General features: G+C 43.9%; 1 protein-coding gene across 2 annotated transcripts in view; it reads left to right on the top strand.

Moving 5' to 3' along the window:
- tnpo1 (transportin 1) overlaps positions 1-22532 on the top strand; it is a 63482-nt gene that overhangs the window by 24837 nt on the left and 16113 nt on the right. For both annotated transcript variants that reach the window (XM_065004751.1, XM_065004752.1), the window contains 15 exons: positions 6886-7019; positions 8037-8118; positions 9225-9347; positions 9782-9900; positions 10296-10356; positions 10828-11005; positions 13989-14141; positions 14379-14604; positions 14915-15086; positions 16187-16273; positions 20096-20203; positions 20654-20812; positions 21927-22014; positions 22120-22218; positions 22346-22441. In XM_065004751.1, the coding sequence (XP_064860823.1) occupies positions 6886-7019; positions 8037-8118; positions 9225-9347; positions 9782-9900; positions 10296-10356; positions 10828-11005; positions 13989-14141; positions 14379-14604; positions 14915-15086; positions 16187-16273; positions 20096-20203; positions 20654-20812; positions 21927-22014; positions 22120-22218; positions 22346-22441 (1885 nt within the window). The remainder of the gene's footprint in view (positions 1-6885; positions 7020-8036; positions 8119-9224; positions 9348-9781; positions 9901-10295; positions 10357-10827; positions 11006-13988; positions 14142-14378; positions 14605-14914; positions 15087-16186; positions 16274-20095; positions 20204-20653; positions 20813-21926; positions 22015-22119; positions 22219-22345; positions 22442-22532) is intronic.

Here is a 22532-nt window from a genome sequence, read left to right as displayed (position 1 = left end):
TCAGGAGCTGCTGGCTGAGTTCATAAGAGGTAAAGAAATTGTTACATGGGACATTGTGCCACCTCAGTCCATCTGTCACATCAAGCACAACCCGCACCCCCTGGTTCTTCTCCAGGCCTCCACTGGTCGGCTTCCCTGTGTAGACTTGCATCTTCCAAGTGTAGCTGGATTGTGCGTCACAGGCCACCCATATCTTGATGCCATACTTTGCAGGGCATATACTGCCGGAAAGGACGGCAACCTATTGACAAAAGAGATTACTATCAGTAATTTAGTATCAGTGTCACAGAAAACAATAACATAAATCAAGGATATTACAGCAAACATAATAAAATGAACAGTGAAAATCACTTGCATTACAGATATGAAAATAAAAATGTACCTCTGAATGGAACCAGTTTCTTATCCACTGTTACTGCAGGCCCAGGGTTGTAGAGGATTGGCAGACGCTCAATCCACTTCTCCCAGACATCTCTTATGGTCTTTCGTTTGTCTCTCACACGTCTTGCAGGTCTTGACTCATGGCTATCAAACCGTAGCATTCTTGAGAACGTGTGAAAGACTCAGTGGCATTGTGGCACGGAAAATCGCCCTTCCACTCTCAGAATCCCAGAGACCACATGTAGCCTCTCCTCGGGACCTATACACACCCGCTAAGATTAGCACGCATGTCAATCTCATCCATCCTTTTCCAGTTGTCTCCATATTTACAGAAACCCTCCAAATTTGTCATCTCCAAGATTATTTTTTTCGATGGCTGGTGTGATGACATGTAGAATGTTGAGGCACTGTCCTGGACATGGGCAACTGCATGTCTTGTGGGCCCTGGGGTCATCCTTATGACATGTTGTGCTGCCATCCTGCCCTGGTTGTCATATGGTGACAAGGACCATTATTTTGCTGTTCTTTTACAGAACTGTCTCTCTTTCAGCTTGGGGTATTTCTTCATCTGAAGATGATGCATCATGCTCAGGTTGTATTCTCCCCATCTTCTTCTTCAGATACTTCCTCCTCTTCTAAATCATGGTTTCCTTATTCCTCCTGGACATCTTAATAAATCAGGTCTACGACCTGTTGGGCACTGAAACGTGCACTCATGGCTTCAGCAAAGAGAGAACTGGGGGGACTGTCATCTGCAGCACCTTTATAGCCTCTGGCTGCATCCCCCATTAGTAAACAATGATTTCAAGAAATGTTTATTTTGCCTGAAATGTTGTTTATTTAGTTTATTTAGTCAAAAAAAAAAAAAAAATTCTGTGAACTTGAGTCGTGCGGGGTCGCTGAGGGGAAATGCTGCACATGCACAAGAGTTTTGTCTGAGTTCAATCAGTAGCACACAATCTAAATTTCTCATTGTTTTTGTGGTGTGTAAATGATTTTATAACTCCATTCTGTTGGCGCATGCAAAACGCTGCTGGCACCCAGCCATCCAATGATGGGCCCTGGGGTCATCCTTATGACATGTTGTGCTGCCATCCTGCCCTGGTTGTCATATGGTGACAAGGACCATTATTTTGCTGTTCTTTTACAGAACTGTCTCTCTTTCAGCTTGGGGTATTTCTTCATCTGAAGATGATGCATCATGCTCAGTGTTGTATTCTTCCCCATCTTCTTCTTCAGATACTTCCTCCTCTTCTAAATCATGGTTTCCTTATTCTCCTGGACATCTTAATAAATGTGATCTTTCTCGCTCATTTTTCAGAAGTAAAGCCTGAAACTATGTCTAAAGACTGTTCACACCATGTGGAAGCCATAGGAAAAGGAATCTGGTTGATATCCCTTTAAATGGAGGGAAGGCATGCAATGGAAAAGAGAGCTTTCAGGAAAAACAGCACTTCCTGGTTGGATTTTCCTCAGATTTTCGCCTGCAATATCAGTTCTGTTATACTCAGACAATATTTTGACAGTTTTGGAAACTTTAGAGTTTTCTATCCTAATCTGACAATTATATGCATATTCTGGTCCTGAGAAATAGGCAATTTCAGTTGGGTACGTTTTCATCCAAACATCAAAATACTGCCCCCTACACTCAAAAGGTTAATGCCGTTGTAGGTTCTCTGTTGTGTGCCTCTACTCCATGTTCTGTTGCCAGTACCTACTTCATGTTCCACTTCTCATCAATGTGATTGCTCGTTGCAGTGATGTATGACAGCATATTCATAGACATCTAACATTTATTTTTTTAAACATTTTATTTAACTAGGCAAGTCTGTTAACAAATTCTTATTTACAATGACGGCCTACCTCGGCCAAACCCTAACCCGGACGACGTTGGGCCAATTGTGCGCCGTGCTATGGGACTCCCAATCACCCGGTTGTGATACAGCCTGGAATTGAATCGGGGTCTCTAGTGACACCTCTAGCACTGAGATGCAGTGCCTTAGACCGCTGCACCACTCGTGAGCCCTGTCTTAATGTTTAGCAAGGCTAGTTTTTAGATATGCCATTAGGGTATTAAAGCCAACATCCTCACATTGGCTGCATATCTCGGCATTACTGCAATCATTTATTTAATCGGAGCTGGGATTTTTCTCACTCCTTTCCTTATCGCACTTCTGGCAGAAACGGGTTGTCATCCCTTTCAGCATTGCACCTGTACTGCCTCTGTAGCTCAATTCCACTTCGCAAAGTTTGCATTTCATCACCCTCTCATCTAACTTCTCAAAGTAGCGTATTGCCATACAGGACTTTCTCACTCTGCCATTTTTCTTACAGATAATGACGATGACGTGCGGTGCGCTTTTTATCCGTGGCATATCAATTAAAAGATGCATATCTCCTACTAATGTTACAGCATTTATTTTTCCCTTGATGATGATGATGATCGGGGCCTGTTAGTGGTAGTTTTGTGATAACTGCACTGTGATTTTATGTTAATGATCCCGTTTAAACATTTACACCCCTAGTTAGGGCAGCATATTGTATCAGTATGAAGAAACTGCTTCTTCAATAGAAATCTCCGATTACATTTGTAGACGATGTCATGGCGACGTTGGCTAGGGGAAACGCCTTCACACTGCTTGCTTAGCGAGTACCACTTCCTCTCATTTCAGCCTATTCCTGTCGCAAACTCGGGTCCTCCGCTTCACAAACACACGTGGCCACCCTCCTCAAGCGTCTTAGCCGATCGTGCCACCTCAAAAGCTTGATAATGAGGCGACGCAAGCACGACATTTTAAGGCTGAGGAGTACATGTCACAAATCCCCATGTGCTACACTTGCTAAGCTCATGTTCAGAAGCACGTCATCAGGTCTAAAGGTTTAGAAACTGGCCAAATTTGTATTTTTAGCAATCCCATGAGTGTTTGCAAGTTCAGACAGATCATATCAGACAGATCAGCAGTATCTGATTTGAGAAAGTGCTGTCCCGTGTATCTACAGTAAATATAATGTCCGTTCTAGAATGTCCTTCTAGCCAATCAGAAATGAATTTGAACAATTAACCAATAAGGCCTGAGGTGTGGTATATGGCAAATATACCACAGCTAAGGGCTGTTCTTATGGACAACGCAATGTGGAGTGCCTGGATATAGCCCTTAACCTTTGCCTACACAGTCTCCATCCTAATAAGCTGCATCCACTTCCTTGTAAGCTATATCATTGCTGACCTTGGTTTAACCTTGGTTGGACCGGCTGTCTCTCATACAGACAGAAACCTTATTTTCTTTAACCACATCGTCTCGGTCTCAGTCTCTAAGCTGTGGTTGGAAGGAAAGAGCGCCCGCCCTGGAAATGGTTACCTAGGAAACGGCCCTCAGACAGCACCGCTGCCACGGCCGCCGTGGTCTTTGTTGCATTCCTCTCCTTGTGTGTAATGTATGACTGACGGCATATTGAATTTGTCTGCCACTGCCGTCAATCCCAGAATATATATTTCCCTGGGCTGCATTATCATTATTTACAGACAGAACTGCAAATCATCAGCTGCATTCAAACATGATGCAGGCTTACATCGTCAATGTCCTCATTAGATTTAGACAATGGAGCTTTTCAAGGGGCTTGTGCTTATTTGTGTGTACATTGCCTTCAGAAAGTATTCATAACCCTTGACGTATTCCATGTTTTGTTGTTCTAGCCTGAATTCAAAATGTATTTAAAAAATAAATAAATAAATCTCACCCATCGACACACATTGCCCTACAATGACCGTGAAAGCATGTTTTTAGAAATGTATTGAAAATAAAAACCCGAAAGATCTAATTTACATAAGTATTCACACCCCTAAATCAATACTTTGTAGAAGCACCTTTGGCAGAGATTACAGCTGTGAGTCTTTCAGGATAAGTCTCTAAGAGCTTTGCACACCAGGATTGTGCAATATGTGCATATTCTTTTTTTGAATCGTCAAACTCTGTCAAATTGGTTGTTGATCATTGCTAGACAACCATTTTCAGGTCTTGCCATGGATTTTCAAGTAGATTTAAGTCAAAACTGTAACTCGGCCACTCAGGAACATTCACAGTTTTGTTGGTAAGCATCTCCAGTGTAGATTTGGCCTTGGTGTTTTAAGTTATGCTGAAAGGTGAAGTCATATCCCAGTGTCTGGTGGAAAGCAGACACAGATTTTCCTCTAGGGTTTTGTCCCGTCCCGTTAGCTCCATTCCGTTTTCTTTTTTATCCTGAAAAACTCCCCAGTCCTTAACGATTACAAGTTTACCCATAGCATGATGCAGCCACCACTATGTTTGAAAATATCAAGAGTGGTACTCAGTAATGTGTTGTATCGGATTTGCCCCAAACATAACACTTTGTATTCAGGACAAAAAGTGAATTGCTTTGCCACATTTTTTACAGTATTACTTTAGTGCCCTGTTGCAAACAGGATGCATGTTTTGGAATAGTTGTATTTCATACAGGCTTCCTTTTCACTCTGTTAGGTTCGTATTGTGGAGTAACTACAATGTTGTTGATCCATCCTCAGGAGAAAACTATCACGGCAATTAAACTCCCTAACTGTTTTAAAGTCCCCATTGGCATCATGGTGAAGTCATTGAGTGGTTTCCTTCCTCACAGGCAACTAACTGAGTTAGGAAGGAAACCTGTATCTTTGTAGTGATTGGGTGTATTGATACACCATCCTAAGTGTAATTTAATAACTTCACCATGCTCAAAGGGATTTTCAATATCTGCTTTTTTTTATACCCATCTACCAATAGGTGCCCTTCTTTGAGAGGCATTGGAAAACCTCCATGTGGTTAAATCTGTTTTGAAATTCACTGCTCGACTGAGGGACCTTAGAGATAATCGTATGTGTGGACTACAGAGATAAGGTAGTCATTCAAAATATAATGACACTTATTGCATGCAGCTTATAATGTGATTTAAGAAAATGTGTACTCCTGAAAGTGTTTAGGCTTGCCATAACAAAGGGTTTGAATATTTACATTTCAGCTTTACATTTTTTTAATTAATTTGTAAACATTTTGGAAACCACAATTCCGCTTTGACATTATGGTGTATTGTGTGTGGGCCAGTGTCAACTCTAAATGTAATCCATTTTAAATTAAGGCTGTAACACAACAAAATGTGGAAAAAGTCTAGGGGTGTGAATAGGCACTGTATATAATGTACAGCTGTGATGTTTGCTAGTTTTGGGCTCAAGGTCATTGAGTGACCGAGGTTGGGAGAAAATAATACATATTTTAAGTGTGGAAAATAAGACACTCCTGTAGAGTAGTCAAGCGTAGTGCATAGACACATGTGGCTCTCATTGATACACTATGTATACTGAATGTGGACACCCCTTCAAATGATTGGATTTGGCTATTTCAGACACACCCGTTGCTGACAGGTGTATAAAATTGAGCACCCAGCCATGCAATCTCCATAGACAAACATTGGCAGTAGAATGGCCTTACTGAAGAGCTCGGTGACTTTCTACGTGGCACCGTCATAGGATGCCACCTATCCAACAAGTCAGTTTTTCAAATTTCTGTCCTGCTAGAGCTGCCCCGGTCAACTAAGTGCGAAGTGGAAACGTTTAGGAGCAACAACGGCTCAGCCGCAAAGTGGTAGGCCACACAAGCTCACAGACGGGACCGCGGAGTGCTGAAATTGTCTGTCCTCGGTTGCAACACGCACGACAGAGTTCCAAGCTGCCTCTGGAAGCAATGTCAACAGAGAACTGTTCGTCGGGAGTTTCTTGCAATGGGTTTTTGCAAGAAGCGCCCGACGAACAGTTCTCTGTTGCCAGAGGCAGTTTGGAACTCTGTAGTGCGTGTTGCAACCGAGGACAGACAATTTCAGCACTCGGCGGTCCCGTCTGTGGAGGACCCAACTCCATTTTAATGCCCATGATTTTGGAATGAGATGTTCGACATGCAGGTGTCCACATACTTTTGGTTGTGTATATCTAGCTGCTCTGCCAAGTGGACACCTGCTGGACTCATGTTTAGAGTGTGTGTGTGCTCACTGTGAGTGTGTACCAAACTGTATATCACGGAAGCGCTGTTGACCTTTATGGTAAAAACGTTCTTTACTTTAGTCGTTATAAAGCGACTACAGTACACACTGACTGCCTCTCCCTTGACTAGGCCTATAGAGTGTAGCTGTTTTTATGTTTAACCGTCAAATTCATCCTGCTGTTCATTTCCTAATTGGCCAGCCGGGTCTGGTTTATGTGTTTATCCTTGTGCTGACGTTAGATATAGTACTTGTCCTTTTTTATAGGTTGACTCAGGATTGATGGAGTGTGACATGTTTCCTGTCCATATGGTCTCTGCTCCATCTTCTGTCTTTGAGGCGACTGTCTGGCCCTGAAACATGTTGGTTAACCCTTCACCTCCTCCATTTTCATCTCGCTATCCCTTCCTCCTCTCTCTTGCTATTTTTCAATCTCTCCCTCTCTCTCACTCTTTTTCTCTCTCCACCCCCCCTATCTTTTAGGGGGCGTTTGGAGCTCTTCAGAAAATCTGTGAAGACTCCGCAGAGGTCTTGGACAGTGACATGTTGGACCGTCCGCTCAATGTCATGATCCCAAAGTTCCTGCAGTTCTTCAAGCACAGCAGCCCCAAGATCAGGTACTGGCTATCTCTCCCGCTCCCCCTGCTCACTGCCTTGTCTCTCCCTCAGTCCTCACTCCTTGGCCAATGAGGTTCCTTAACAGCCCTTACCGCCTGATCAGGCACTCGAATTAGACCAAATATATTTATAAAGCCTTTTTTTACAGCAGTTGTCACAATGTATAGGGTGCACTAATATGAAAAGTGTAAATGAAAATGTGAAAATACTACATGTCATATCCAGCTTAATATTGTTTTATGTCCTCTGGATTTATGAAGAAAGATGACTAGTTCAACGGTGAGCCTTTCAGTTAGCCTCAGTTCGTGTACAGCATCCAGCCTAGCTGACTTATATTTTTTGTTGTCTTTTTTTGGCCTCCATTGATTTAGTTGCCCTAATTTTGGCCATCAGAAAAGGGTAAAAACTCCAATAACCTTTGAACGGATTATGATAAAGACATTAGGTTTGGACCATTGGTTTTCTTTAGAGGAGTATCTGTCCAATTAACATATCTTACCCATTGGTCAAAAGCTGCATTTTTGTTTGGACACACTATAAAGTGACTTATAATAACCTGGCCTAGACCACAGACAGCAAGCTGAAGCACAGTGGTAAGCAAAAGTCCCTAGAAGGAATGACTGTACTCTAGTATGAGTGTACTGTACCTCCCTCTCTCTCACAGCCTTGCCTTTTCCCCCCACTCCTCACTCCCGGGGGAGCCAACACCTTGCACCTCCTCTAATCGGTCCCAAAACAACCCATAGCCAAGTATTTATATATATTCTTTTAGAGAAATTCACAGGCGCTTTGACCCAAAATGTCCCCTCACAACCCTCTTTCCTCAGGCTTATAGATTAAACTTTCTCTCTGATTTGTATCCATCCTTTGGTGTTATCAAGGTCTGAGATCCCAGATAGGAGACTGGAGAAAAGGGAAGTGGGGGGAGGAACAGAGACCGAGGCAGCGTTGATGAGGGGATCATGTGAATTTGTCTTGTGTGAAGTTAAGGTTTTAAAGGGCATGTTGTGTTGCAGGTCTCATGCCATCGCCTGCGTCAACCAGTTCATCATAAGTAGGACCCAGGCCCTCATGCTGCACATCGATGGCTTCATTGAGGCAAGTCTGACCCCGCAGTGACCTCTGACCTATACACTCTGACCTCTCATAACCCCCAGACAGCCCTGTAACTCTCTAATATGCCCACAGTCAGACACGTGGTATGGTATGAGGCTTATGTGACCCCTAAGTTATGCAAGCAAGTCATATACCACACATACAAACACACAACTAGCACATATTCCCCTTGACACACACAACACCTCTGCTGACCATCACACATAGCCATTAGATTATCACACACACACCCACCCCAGCCCTAAGACCCAGAAGGCGTCATCCAGGCAGGCAGGTATATGGCCTTAGTGCAGTGTGTTAGTGGGTTAGCTCTGAGCCTTTAGGCAGCACAACACTGTTCTACCCTAGCTTCAGTTCAGTACACAAACCCCAATTCCTCCGATTGGATCAGAGCTGGTAAGCCGTTGGAAGTAGATCAGGTTAACCACTGATGAGCTTAAATTCCAGCCAGCTGGGCCCTGGATGAGGACAGATGCACCCAGGACGGTGACGTTGACAATACATGACAGGCAGAAGAATATTGCAGGCGGATAAGGGATAAAGAAAAGGCTGCTGTTGAAAGTCCCTCTGTCTTTAGGTGTAGGGGTGAGAGAGCGGGCACTCGGCGTAGAAGAGGGACAGGTCACATGGAATCTGATTTGCATACTCTAAATTGGTGTATTTCTGTAGGGTGTTTTTATAAAGCTATTTTCACTGGAGTTCTTTATGTGATAACAGGCTGAAGGCCAGAGTTGATAGCAGGTTTTGAGTAAAAGGAGATGGCTGTGGTCAGTAGAGGCTCAGGTGGTTGGTAGATGGCTAGAGGCTCAGTTGGAAGTGGTACAGGTCAGACCTCAGGACGCACATTAAGACATTAATGTCTGAACTCAAGTAACCTTTCCTTGGCTCTGTCTCAATTGCCCTAAAATGTGTCCTTATCTCGTCTCCTTCCCTTTGTCTTTAAGATTGGAAATGCGATTCAATAGTAATGGGATTATTATTATTATTATTATTCTTTTACAAATAATGTAAAGTGAGGAATGACAGTCCCTTTGAGACTAGTGTGGGTACATAGGTGTACAATGTTTGACCCCCTTCCCTCCCTGTAGAACCTATTTGCCTTGGCGACTGATGAAGAACCGGAGGTGAGGAAGAACGTGTGCAGAGCTCTGGTCATGTTGCTGGAGGTCCGCATGGACCGTCTCCTACCACACATGCACAACATTATAGAGGTGAGACTAGGACTGGGGCCGGTTGGCGTAGGACTGGGGCCGGTTGGCGTAGGACTGGGGCCGGTTGGCGTAGGACTGGGGCCGGTTGGCGTCGGACTGGGGCCGGTTGGCGTCGGACTGGGGCCGGTTGGCGTCGGACTGGGGGAGGGATATAGGCGGTTGAGATGGAGGGAGAGGGCGTGGGGAGGGATATAGAGATGAAGGAAGGGAGAAAAACAAACCAAGAGACTAGAATGGGTTCAGCTAAGTCTTTCATCACATGAGCTCAAGATGCCACCTAGTGGCAAAAGCTATATTTCCCAACTTGATCCATAATCAGGTGATTGTGGCTGCCCAGCTTGTGGCCTTGGAATGGATCCTGAATATTGATGGAGGAAGTGCACTACAAGTATAATGCAAAAGGACACATTTTCCCCTGGTACTCTCCTTCTCAGTACATGCTGCAGAGGACTCAGGACCAGGATGAGAATGTGGCTCTGGAGGCCTGTGAGTTCTGGCTGACCCTGGCTGAACAGCCTGTATGTAAGGACGTTCTGTGTAACCACCTCTCCAAGTGAGTAACACAATTTACACACACACACACACACACACACACACACACACACACACACAGAGAGAGAACATCTCACAGATGATACTACAAGAATGTTAGATATGGCATATGGGAAAACAAAGATGGTCATAGCAGCACAAACGCTTTGTGACACATGCACAGTACAACACCAGCCTCCATATCAAAGCTTTAGCTATAACATTTGCTCCAATCCCACACTAAGTCGTTCTAGACCTCACCCCTGGGTGTACTGTCCTCATCCTGTCACCCCGGCCATTGCTCAAGAGACATAGCTGTTAGAGCTCATCTGTTACACGGTGGTGACAATGCCGATGTATAAATGTGGCCTGTCCTTGCCCCCTCTCCCCTACCCTCCATCCCCTGTCTATTTTCAGGCTGACTCCGGTGCTCGTCAACGGGATGAAGTACTCGGAGATCGACATCATTCTGCTCAAGGTCAGTCTGCTCCGAGTGTGAGCCAGGAAATGGATCTATGGGCTGCTAGACTGCTGCTGGACTGGAGACTGTGATTAAGATGTACTAGACACATCACACCTCAACCCTGGAGGAGGGAGAGGGTGGAGGGTATTGCAAGGCATATCAATCTTGTTGCTGTGCATGACTCAACCTTGGGTATGTGTTGGTCCTGAGGTTTGAGTATAACCCATCACTGACCTGTCACTATGGTTACAATTATATACATTTTTAAAGATTCATAAATATGTATGGGTCTCTGTCTGCTTGTAAGATTATAGTCTGATAGGTTAACTGACAGCTACCCAGCTACAGCCTAAAGGCAGCTCAATGTCTTAAAGTAGTATAAATAATTTGAATTGCATATGTGTGTGTGTGTCTGTGTACACTTGCGAGTGTCTAACTTTGTGTTTTTGTGAGACTTGTGTGTTTAATTGTGTGCGTGTGTGTCAGGGTGACGTGGAGGAGGATGATGAGGCCATCCCTGACAACGAGCAGGACATCAGGCCCAGGTTCCACCGCTCCCGTACGGTTGCCCAGCAATACGAGGGTGACCGGGACGGCATTGAGGAAGATGACGATGAAGACGATGACCTGGAAGATGATGACACCATCTCTGACTGGAACCTCCGTGAGTGGACCTCTATCTGTTTTTCAAATCAAATCGTATTAGTCACATGCGCCGAATACAACTGTTGTAGACCTTACAGTGAAATGCTTACTTACGAGCCCCTAACCAACAATGCAGTTAAAAAAATATATGGATAAGAATAAGAAATAAAAGTAACAACTAATTAAAGAGCAGCAGTAAATTAACAATAGCGAGACTATATACAGGGGGGTACTGATACAGAGTCAATGTGCAGGGGCACTGGTAATTTGAGGTAATATGTACATGAAGGTAGAGTTATTAAAGTGACTATGCCAAGATGATAACAACCGAGAGTAGCAGCGGTGTAAAAGAGGGGGGGTGGCAGCAATGCAAATAGTCTGGGTAGCCATTTGATTAGGTGTTCAGGAGTCTTATGGCTTGGGGGTTGAAGCTGTTTAGAAGCCTCTTGGACCTAGACTTGACGCTCCGGTACCGCTTGCTGTTCGGTAGCAGAGAGAACATTCTATGACTGGAGTCTTTGACAATTTTTAGGGCCTTCCTCTGACACCTCTTGGTACAGAGTGATCAAATCAAATGGATTTATATAGCCCTTCGTACATCAGCTGATATCTCAAAGTGCTGTACAGAAACACAGCCTAAAACCCCAAACAGCAAGCAATGCAAGCAAGCACGGCGGCTAGGAAAAACTCCCTAGAAAGGCCATGTACTGGGCCCTTCGCACTACCCTCTGTAGTGCCTTGTGGTCGGAGGCCAAGGAGTTGCCATAACAGGCAGTGACGCAACCAGCCAGGCTGCTCTCTGGTGCAGCTGCAGAACCTTTTGAAGATCTGAGGATCCAGGCCAAATCTTTTCAGTCTCTTGAGGGGGAATAGGTTTTGTCGTGCCCTCTTCACGACTGTCTTCGTGTGCTTGGACCATGTTAGTTTGTTGTTGATGTGGACACCAAGGAACATGAAGCTTTCAACTTTCTCTACTGTAGCCCCATTTTTACCTTTTTATTTATTTTTTATTTTTTAATTTTATTTTTTTACTAGGCAAGTCCGTTAAGAACAAATTCTTATTTTCAATGACTGCCTAGGAACAGTGGGTTAACTGCCTGTTCAGGGGCAGAACGACAGATTTGTACCTTGTCAGTCCTCTTTTTTCCCTGTAGTCCACAATCATCTCCTTTTGTCTTGATCACGTTGAGGGAGAGGTTGTTGTCCTGGCACCACACGGCCAGGTCTCTGACCTCCCTATAGGCTGTCTCGTCGTTGTTGTGTCATCGGCAAACTTAATGATGGTGTTGGAGTCCTGCCTGGCTGTGCAGTCATGAGTGAACAGGGAGTACAGGAGGGGCCCCTTTGTTGAGGATCAGCATGGTGGATGTGTTGTTACCTACCCTTACCACCTGGGGGTGGCCCGTCAGGAAGTCCAGGATCCACTTGCAGAGGGAGGTGTTTAGTCCCAGGGTTCTTAGCTTAGTGATGAGCTTTGTGGGCACTATGGTGTTGAACGCTGATCTGTAGTCAATGAATAGCATTCTCACATAGGTGTTCCTTTTGTCCAGGTGGGAAAGGGCAGTGTGGAATGCAATAGAGATTGCATCATCTGTGGATATGTTGGGGCGGTATGCAAATTGGAGTGGGTCTAGGGTTTCTGGGATAATGTTGTTGATGTGAGCCATGACCAGCCTTTCAAAGCACTTCATTGCTACAGATGTGAGTGCTACGGGTCGGTAGTCATTTAGACAGGTTACCTTAGTGTTCTTGGGCACAGGCGCTATTGTAGTCTGCTTGAAATGTGTTAGTGTTACAGACTAGGACAGGGAGAGGTTGAAAATGTCAGTGAAGTCACTTGCCAGTTGGTCAGCGCATTCTCTCAGTACATGTCCTGGTAATCCGTCTGGCCCTGCGGCCTTGTGAATGTTGGCCTGTTTAAAGGTCTTGCTCACATCGCCTGCAGAGAGCGTGATCACACAGTCTTCCGGAACAACTGGTGCTCTCATACATGTTTCAGTGTTCTTTCCCTCGAAGCGAGCATAGAAGTAATTTAGCTCGTCTGGTAGGCTCGTGTCACTGGGTAGCTCTCAGCTGTGCTACCCTTTGTAGTCTGTAATGGATTTGCAAGCCCTTCCACATCCGACGAGCGTCAGAGCTGGTGTCCTGATCTTAGTACTGTATTGACACTTTGCCTGTTTGATGGTTCGTCGGAGGCCATAGCGGGATTTCTTGTAAGCTTCTAGGTTAGAGTCCCGCTCCTTGAAAGCGGCAGCTCTAGCCTTTAGCTCCGTGTGGATGTTGCCTGGTTGGGGTATGTACGTACGGTCACTGTGTGGACGACGTCATTGATGCACTTATTGATGAAGCCAATGGCTGATGTGGTGTACTCTTCAATACCATCGGAGGAATCCCGGAACATATTCCAGTCTGTGCTGGCAAAACAGTCCTAGTCCTTAGCATCTGCTTCATCTGACCACTTTATTGATCTAGTCACTGGTGCTTCCTGCTTTTAATTTTTTCTTGTAAGCAGGAGGATAGAATTATGGTCAGATTTGCCAAATGGAAGGTGAGATGCGTCTGTGTGTGTGGAGTAAAGGTGGTCCAGAATTTGGTCTCACATTTAACATGCTGATATACATTTGGTAAAACGGATTTACGTTTCCCTGCGTTTAAGTCCCCGGCTAATAGGAACGCAGCCTCTGGGTGAGCGTTTTCTTGTTTGCTAATGGCGGAATACAGCTCTTTCAATGCTATCTTAGTGCCAGCCTCTGACTGTTGTGGTATGTAAACACTTACTCGGTTTTCTTTCCACATTCACAATTTCTCTAGCTCTCTCTCCCTCCTCCCAATCTCCATCCACTTAAGTCCAATGCTTTTGTCTTTATCTTGGCGTCTCTCTTCCAGCCTTACCCCACATATGTACAATATACCATCGATATTGTTGACCTTTTTTTGTGGGCAAGGGTGCTTTTCTGTGTACCCCTCTATACTTACATGTCCTTCTCTCTCTCTGTTTTCAGGTAAGTGTTCAGCAGCGGCGTTGGATGTGTTGGCTAACGTGTTCAGAGACGACCTGCTCCTCCCTATCTTGCCTCTCCTCAAAGAGCTCCTCTTCCACCCAGAGTGGGTCATCAAGGAGTCTGGAATACTTGTTCTGGGGGCCATCGCTGAGGGTAAGGCCCTGTTATAGTACCCTAACCCCTAAGGTAGGGGGGCGACTACTAGAAACCCGAGGGAAGAGAAAGGGAAGGAAGTGTTATGCCGAAAGAGATGGGAGAAAGAGACTTTGGAGGGAGGATGAGAATCACCTGGAAGTGCTACAATATCGTCTATATGTAAACTTTGAAACCAGCAGACATCATTGGCATACATGGTAATTATAGTAATAACACCCACCTTTGTCCTCCCAGGTTGTATGCAGGGTATGATTGCCTACCTGCCAGAGCTCATCCCCCACCTGGTGCAGTGTCTGAGTGATAAGAAGGCCCTGGTGCGCTCCATCACCTGCTGGACCCTGAGTCGGTATGCCCACTGGGTGGTCAGTCAGCCACCTGACACCTACCTGAAGCCCCTGATGACTGAGCTGCTCAAACGCATCCTGGACTCCAACAAGAGGGTGCAGGAGGCCGCCTGCAGGTGAGAGGGAGGTTGACTGTGGTTCAGTTGCGGTCAGTGTGTGGTTTGCTGTGGTTACTTTTGTCCAGATGTGTCCTTTTTTTCTTCTTTTTTTGTAAATGATCGATAGATAACCAGTAATAAGTGGCTTTTTTTGTTTTCCCACTCAAGCTAGTGATGACTGTCCTTGGGAGTGGAAGTAAAGATGATGATTGATGTTTGGTTGACCCAATCAAATGTTTTTGAACAGCTTGATTGCAAAGTTACGTTCCAAACTACCCTTTATTTTTCTCTCACCCCTTTCTCTCTCTCCTCTTCTCTCCCCTCTCAGTGCCTTTGCCACTCTGGAAGAGGAGGCGTGTACAGAGTTGGTTCCCTACCTGGCCTATATTCTGGACACTCTGGTGTTTGCCTTCAGCAAGTACCAACACAAGAACCTGCTCATACTGTATGACGCTATAGGGACGCTCGCTGACTCTGTGGGACACCACCTCAACAAGCCGGTACACACAGAAGCGCACACAAATACTAGGGATGTGATAAATGGAACATTTTGCTTTAAGTTTAAGCTAGAGAGATTAGTTTTTTTTGTTGCATGGGCTGTTTCTCAATCGACCGCATCTGGCAATGTCGGCCTTCCGCATTTGCGGTGACAGCAGTGTTTGTCAGACCATGAGACATCCCACAACTAAATTACTGTACCTTCATACTTCCATTTATTTGTATGGGTTACCTTCAGACAGTCCCGTGACACTTGTGGGGGTTGTAGAGCAAAACGGAGAACGTGTTCGTGAGAGTCCCCTTTCCACAGAGGCCAAACCTTTTGGACGCTAACAGACGTTTTTGTGAGAAGACCGATTTTTTTTTTTTAGGATGACTCATGGGCTGACGAACACTGCTGTAGCTCGGCCACCTTCCACTGCAGATGCGGAAGGCCGAAATAGGAGGATTCGGTGGATTGAGACAGAGCCCGTGCAAAAAATATCTCCAGCTTAAACTGAAAGATTTTGATGGGAATTTTTAAAAATGATTTATTTAGATTGATGCGCTGGTGTGTCACACTCTTAAGAATTAAAACAATAACATATTTTAGTTTAGTAGGCCCCGCCCTCGCACAATTCCACATCAATTCACAATGCAGAATAATAGTCATATTAGGCATGTATGCTACAGTAGGGCCAGGCAATGAAGTTGTATTTTCCCGCAGTCATATACCCATGAAAGTGCCTCGGCTACGGCCCGTTTGTTTGTAAGGGTACACTACGGCTTTTTAAATGCCGACACGGAACCTTCTCTGGAGACTAAATCATCTTGAGGATATTCTACATGTGACAGACCGAAGAACTAAAACACTTGCATCATTAAATAAGTGAAAGAGCCGGCGAGGTAGATACACTGTGACCTCAAAGTGTGTGTGTGGGGGGGGAATGTTCCTTTAGGAATTCTCATCTTTAGACACACACACACACATACATTCCGCCAATGTCTCCCACACACACCACAATGACTTGAGCAATACAGAATCTGCACTTGCATTTGATTTCCCCTTTCAGGTGCCTGTCGGATTGTGATTGCTAATGTGTGTACTACTGTATGTGTTTAGGAGTACATTCAGATGCTGATGCCCCCACTGATAGCAAAGTGGAACCAGTTGAAGGATGAAGACAAGGATCTGTTCCCTTTACTAGAGGTGAGCCTCACCATTAGGGTTGCATAGCTACAGGTAGTTTACCAAAGTTACCAGAATCTTAAGTAATTACGGTAATTAACCGAAAATCTATGTCGATCTATTGTAAATCTGGAAATGTATTCTTGATTAACTTTAAAAAAAATTTTTTATTCATATAGTCTTCATTTTTATTTTTTATTTGTGTCCGTATTGTCCATGAGTTTCTATTAGATAGATAGACCATATGGTTCAAGAATAAGTATCCTACATAATGAAAAAAAGCATCTAATCAACAATGGCATTATTTTCAATTTTTCAAATGCAACTCTTCCAACTATTGACTTTTTTCCACAACTGCCACCAGTTTGACACCAAAACATTGACAAAAAATACATGTGACCGACCAGCAGGATTCGGCCTTATGTAGCAAAACAACAGGTTGCATGACATCAATGGTTTGGTTAGTTTCTAGCTTGTTAGGCAGTTCAAATAATGACCATATACAGTTGATGTCGGAAGCTTACCTTAGCCAAATACTTTTAAAGTCAGTTTTTCACAATTCCTGACATTGAATCCTAGTAAAAATTCCCTTTCGTAGGTCAGTTAGGATCACTACTTTATTTTAAGAATGTGAAATGTCAAAATAATAGTAGAGGAAATGATTTCAGCTTTTATTTCTTTCATCACATTCCCAGTGGGTTCAGAAGTTTACATACACTCAATTAGTATTTGGTTGCATTGCCTTAAACAATTTAAACTTTGGTCAAAGTTTCGGGTAGCCATCCACAAGCTTCCCACAATAAGTTGTGTGAATTTTGGCCCATTCCTCCTGACAGAGCTGGTGTAACTGAGTAGGTTTGTAGGCCTCCTTGCTCGCACATGCTTTTTCAGTTCTGCCCACACATTTTCTATAGGATTGAGGTCAGAGGGCTTTGTGATGGCCACTCCAATACCTTGACTTTGTAGTTCGTAAGCCATTTTGCCACAACTTGGAAGTATGCTTGGGGTCATTGTCCATTTGGAAGACCATTTGCTACCAAGCATTAACTTCCTGACTGATGTCTTGAGATGTTGCTTCAATATATCCACATAATTTTCCATCCTCATGATGCCATCTATTTTGTGAAGTGCAGCAGTCCCTCCTGCAGCAAAGCACCCCCACAACATGATGCTGCCACCCCCATGCTTCACGGTTTGGATGGTGTTCTTCGGCTTGCAAACCTCCCCCTTTTTCCTCCAAACATAACGATGGCCAATATTGCCAAACAGTTATATTTTTGTTTCATCAGACCAGAGGATATTTCTCCAAAAAGTACAATCTTTGTCCCCATGTGCAGTTGCAAACCGTAGTCTGGCTTTTTTGGAGCAGTGGCTTCTTCCTTGCTGAGCGGCCTTTCAGGTTATGTCGATATAGGACTCGTTTTACTGTGGATATAGATACTTTTGTACCCGTTTCTTCCAGCATCTTCACAAGGTCCTTTGCTGCTGTTCTGGGATTGATTTGCACTTTTCACACAAGTACGTTCATCTTTAGGAGACAGAACGCGTCTCCTTCCTGAGCGGTATGGCGGCTGTGTGGTCCCATGGTGTTTATACTTGCGTACTATTGTTTGTACAGATGAATGTGGTACCTTCAGGCATTTGGAATTTGCTCCCAAGAATGAACCAGACTTGTGGAGGTCTTGGCTGATTTCTTTTGATTTTCCCATGATGTCAAGCAAAGAGGCAGTGAGTTGGAAGGTAGGCCTTGAAGTACATCCACAGGTACACCTCCAATTGACTCAAATTATGTCAATTAGCCTATCAGAAGCTTCTAAAGCCATGACATCATTTTCTGGAATTTTCCAAGTTGTTTAAAGGCACAGTCAACTTCTGACCCACTGGAATTGTGATTAAGTGAAATAATTAAGTGAAATAATCTGTCTGTGAACAATTGTTGTAAAAATGACCTGTGGAGTGGTTGAAAAACGAGTTTTAATGTGTATGTAAACTTCCGACTTCAACTGGAGCTGACAACGTCTTAAATTGAGCTGATTTGTATTTTAATATTACAGGAAAATAAACTGACATCAAGATAATTTTTTACAAGTTAATGGTGAGCTCATTACAGAAAATAGCTTACGGTCGTGAGTTTTGACGAAGTAAAAGCAGGGCATTCTACCGGAGAATTTTAGAACTTGGACACTGTCTCTTTGGCCTAACGTTTTATCCTAATATGACATTGGTGCAGGTCATGTTCTTCACATTACCGTCGCTGGTAAACACACTCTATATCAAATAAAATCCATGTTTATCACATGCACAGGATACAGAAGATGTAAACGGTACAGTGAAATGGTTACTTGCATTTGTTTAGACATGTGCAGTAGCTAGCTAGCTAGCTAAACAATGGACAATAATCCCAACTCATAACATTTACTACCCTGCATGAATCTGCTGGTAGCTAAAGCTAACAAACTAGCTAGGTTCAATGTTAGCTAGCTAGCTAACATTAGGCTATAACTAGCAATGAAAATGGATCTGAGATATGAATAATATTACTACATTAGATCATACACGTAACGTTAGCTAGCTTGCTAACAGTACACTTGAACTAGAAATCAAAATTACTTTCTGACAATTAGAAATGTATAATATCTGAATGTAGCTAGCTAGGCTCTCTTAGCCGTATACATAGATGAACGCTTCCCCCTCTGTCATGGATGCCACGGTTGCCCTTAGTTTGAAGATGTAATCCGGAGACAATTGTTTTATACAACAGCCTTCTGTGTGTTGTCTTTTCGACTTCTCCATCTCTTTAGCTGTCATACTCTGCTTTCACCGGGCATTCCACTGATTTCAAAACTCTGTTCTCCAGAAAGTGGAGAGCATTAGAAATTCTTATGCAATTCTTTGTGATATCTTTCAAAAAATCTGCGTTAAAAGGATAAACCTATACATATTGAGCAGCTCATGTTATACACCGAAGCATGCTACATGGCAGACCAATCCGAATTCATCACTCGGCATCTCCAGCCCATCCATTATCTCAGCCGATCATGGCTAGCGGGAAGGTTCCTGACTTTTTCTGTGGCTAAACCAACTTGGCTTGTAATGTAACCATTTGATTTGTATTTATAGATGGCATAGTTTGTTATTAAGGCACAAGAAAGTTACAGAAGGCATTTCTGCAAATGCTGCAAATGCATTTTGATTAAAAAAACATGTTCAAATGCCTCTCCTGTAAAGTAGTGATGCGCGACATATGCCTAGTTTCCTAAAACGAGTCACATATTGACATGGTAAAAAAAAGTGTGTAAGAAAATATAAAGGATATTTCACATTGAAATCCCAATGGTATTCATTTAGGGTTTATATTTGGGATGTTTTACAGCTTTGTCATTATATTTTAATTTTAAAATCATCTTATTGAATTATTTCATATACTTTACATGTGATCATGCCACACATAGGGCCATAGATAATGACCGACACCTGTGATAATCTCATGTACCCAAAAGGGCCGGTAGATTAAATCAAATCCTTGAATGATACCAATTCTGGTAGTTTACTGTTAAACTTTGAAAGTTTCCAGTAATATACCCTCCTTTTGCAGCCCTACTCACTGTCCTCTAATCAGACCAATCCACTAGCCTCAAGGGGAGTTTCTCACTCTTTACCGACAACAAATGCTTACCCTGTAAAACGATGAATTACTTCCTGTAACTGAGGTTATCAAGTATAATATTCTTTCTTCCTCTTATGTCCTCTCTCGTCCCATCCCCTTTCTCTCAATCCCCCCCAACTCTCTTCCCCCTCCCGCATTTGTCCTTCTTTCTCGCTCTCTCATCATCCCTCTCTCAGTGCCTTTCGTCAGTAGCCACGGCTCTCCAGAGTGGTTTCCTGCCCTACTGTGAACCTGTGTACCAACGCTGTGTTAACCTGGTGCAGAAGACCCTCGCTCAGACTATGGTGAGACACACGGGCACGCACGCACACAGTGCACATACAGTGCATTCGGAAAGTATTCAGACCCCTTGACTTTTTCCACATTTTGTTACTTTACAGCCTTATTCTAAAATGGATAATATTTATTTTTAAAGGTCCACACCCTACCAAGTGTCTGTCTAGTGAATGATGTAAATGTTTGGCCTGGATTCTGGCTCCCTAAATCCGTCTGTTGTATGAGTAACTTTGTTTGTGTAGCGCAATGCTTGTTTTCTTGCCTGTAAGCAATATATTGTTTGTGCCAACTGGCTGCGTGAGTTGGCACTGAACACACCATTGGCACAGATTGTGTGTGAGAATGTTCGGAAGACTTTCTGCTTGCAGTAGGGTGTCATGCCTGGGGAATGTGGCATCTAATTGTAATCCACACTCTCACTTCCCCTACCACTTGTCGTCCCCCCCCCCATCATCCAGCTCCACCAGTCCCAGCCAGACCAGTACGAGGCCCCTGATAAGGACTTTATGATTGTGGCCCTGGACCTGCTCAGTGGATTGGCTGAAGGGTTGGGCGACAACATCGAGCAGCTGGTCGCGCGTAGCAACATCCTCACGCTCATGTACCAGTGCATGCAGGTAACCTGTGCCCTCATCTAGAGCTGTGACGATAAACCGAAAATTACCGCCATTGCCTTCCTCTTACTGGTGCATTTAGTTTACATCGGTCATTTTTAGTGATTTTTTTTTTTTGCTACACAAAGTTGCTGTAGATTGTTCTAAAACCATTATTTGGTCAACAGGAATAGCCTATGGATTATGTTGATTCCTGCTATGAAGGTACTGTATCTGCCTGACCCCGTTTCGCTGTCGGCTGCTGTGTGAGCGAGCCATTCTCAATCTCTCCCCACTCTGCTCAAGGAGGGAGAGATGCATTCTGAGAAGCACAAGCATATGACCGTTGCTAAAAATACAGTTTTCAAAGCAACTACTGTTGTTCTAGTTACATAGAGGAGAGTCACGGCTTTCCGTGATTTTTATCATGTATTTCTCACCTCCTTAATATTGAGTTCATGGCACCACTACATCCGGAGAAGGCTGTAGTTAGTATGGTTTTGATGCGCCCAAAGAGCGCAGTGCACCATTTGCAGTGAATAGTAGCCTAGCCCTAGCACTGGAAAGTTTGTGTAGGGCATCAAGCTACATTTACAGAATGATTAATCAATTAGCCTACATGGCTATCTAGCAACAATATCATATTTAGAGTTAGCAATCTCACTAAGTGTTTTGAGTTCCCACTTCCTCAGGTGGTGAATAATATAGCCTATAGTGTAGGCCAACATGGACGAAGATGTCAGAAAATTCTCTGAAGCACCAAAAATAAATCGGAAAAGTCTGGATCCAACATCGAAGGTTGCACATCAAAATATCAATCATGCATTTCCTGGATATGTTAGATGAAATGGCTTATTTTTTAAATCATAGGCTACCATCACAGTTGTCTGTCTTGACACTGCCGCTAATGTAAAGTTACTATACATTAAATGTTACTTTTAGAAAAAATTGTATTTGTTGTTATCGACAAATTCTCTCTTAATCTCTTTACTGTTTCCTCTCCCAACTATTTTCCTCTCTCTCTCCTTCGCCTTCTCTTTCTCTCTCTTCCTTTGTCTTCCCCTTTCTCTTCATCTCCCCCTCTTTCGCTCTCTCTCTCTCGCTCTTCCTTTTTCTTTTCTCTCTTCCTCCCACTCAGGACAAAATGCCTGAGGTGCGTCAGAGCTCCTTTGCTTTGCTGGGTGACCTGACTAAGGCTTGTTTCCTGCACGTAAAGCCGTGCATTGGTAAGTACTCTTTCTCTTAATCCACATTGGCAGTAACACACCACTTCGTAGTCCAAACGTCAGGTTATCAATTACTGATGATATAAGCCTCTCTCTCCTGTGCAGCTGATTTCATGCCTATATTAGGCTCTAATCTGAACCCAGAATTGATATCGGTGTGCAATAATGCAACATGGGCAATCGGAGAGATATCTATACAAATGGGTAAGTGTTCGCAAAATGTCACAAAACAGTCACACACACACACCAGCTTACATGCATTCTAATGAACACACGCACTTGCACTCACACACACAGCCTCCTTCACGGACCTTTTCCCTCCTTTCCCCAGGTGCTGAGATGCAACCATACGTGGCCATGGTGCTGCACCAGCTGGTTGAGATCATCAACAGGCCCAACACCCCAAAGACCCTGCTGGAGAACACAGGTACCACAAGGTGGCACTTTGCTGAGCCCGCCAGCCACAGTGCAGGGAGGTGTCGCACAGTCCATCAGGCCTGCTCCCAATCGTTCCTCCC

The sequence above is a fragment of the Oncorhynchus nerka genome, linkage group LG19 (genome assembly GCF_034236695.1).
Source record: "Oncorhynchus nerka isolate Pitt River linkage group LG19, Oner_Uvic_2.0, whole genome shotgun sequence".
Taxonomy (NCBI): domain Eukaryota; kingdom Metazoa; phylum Chordata; class Actinopteri; order Salmoniformes; family Salmonidae; genus Oncorhynchus; species Oncorhynchus nerka.
Note: the sequence above shows the minus strand (reverse complement) of the source record. Positions and strands in the feature narration are given on the sequence as shown.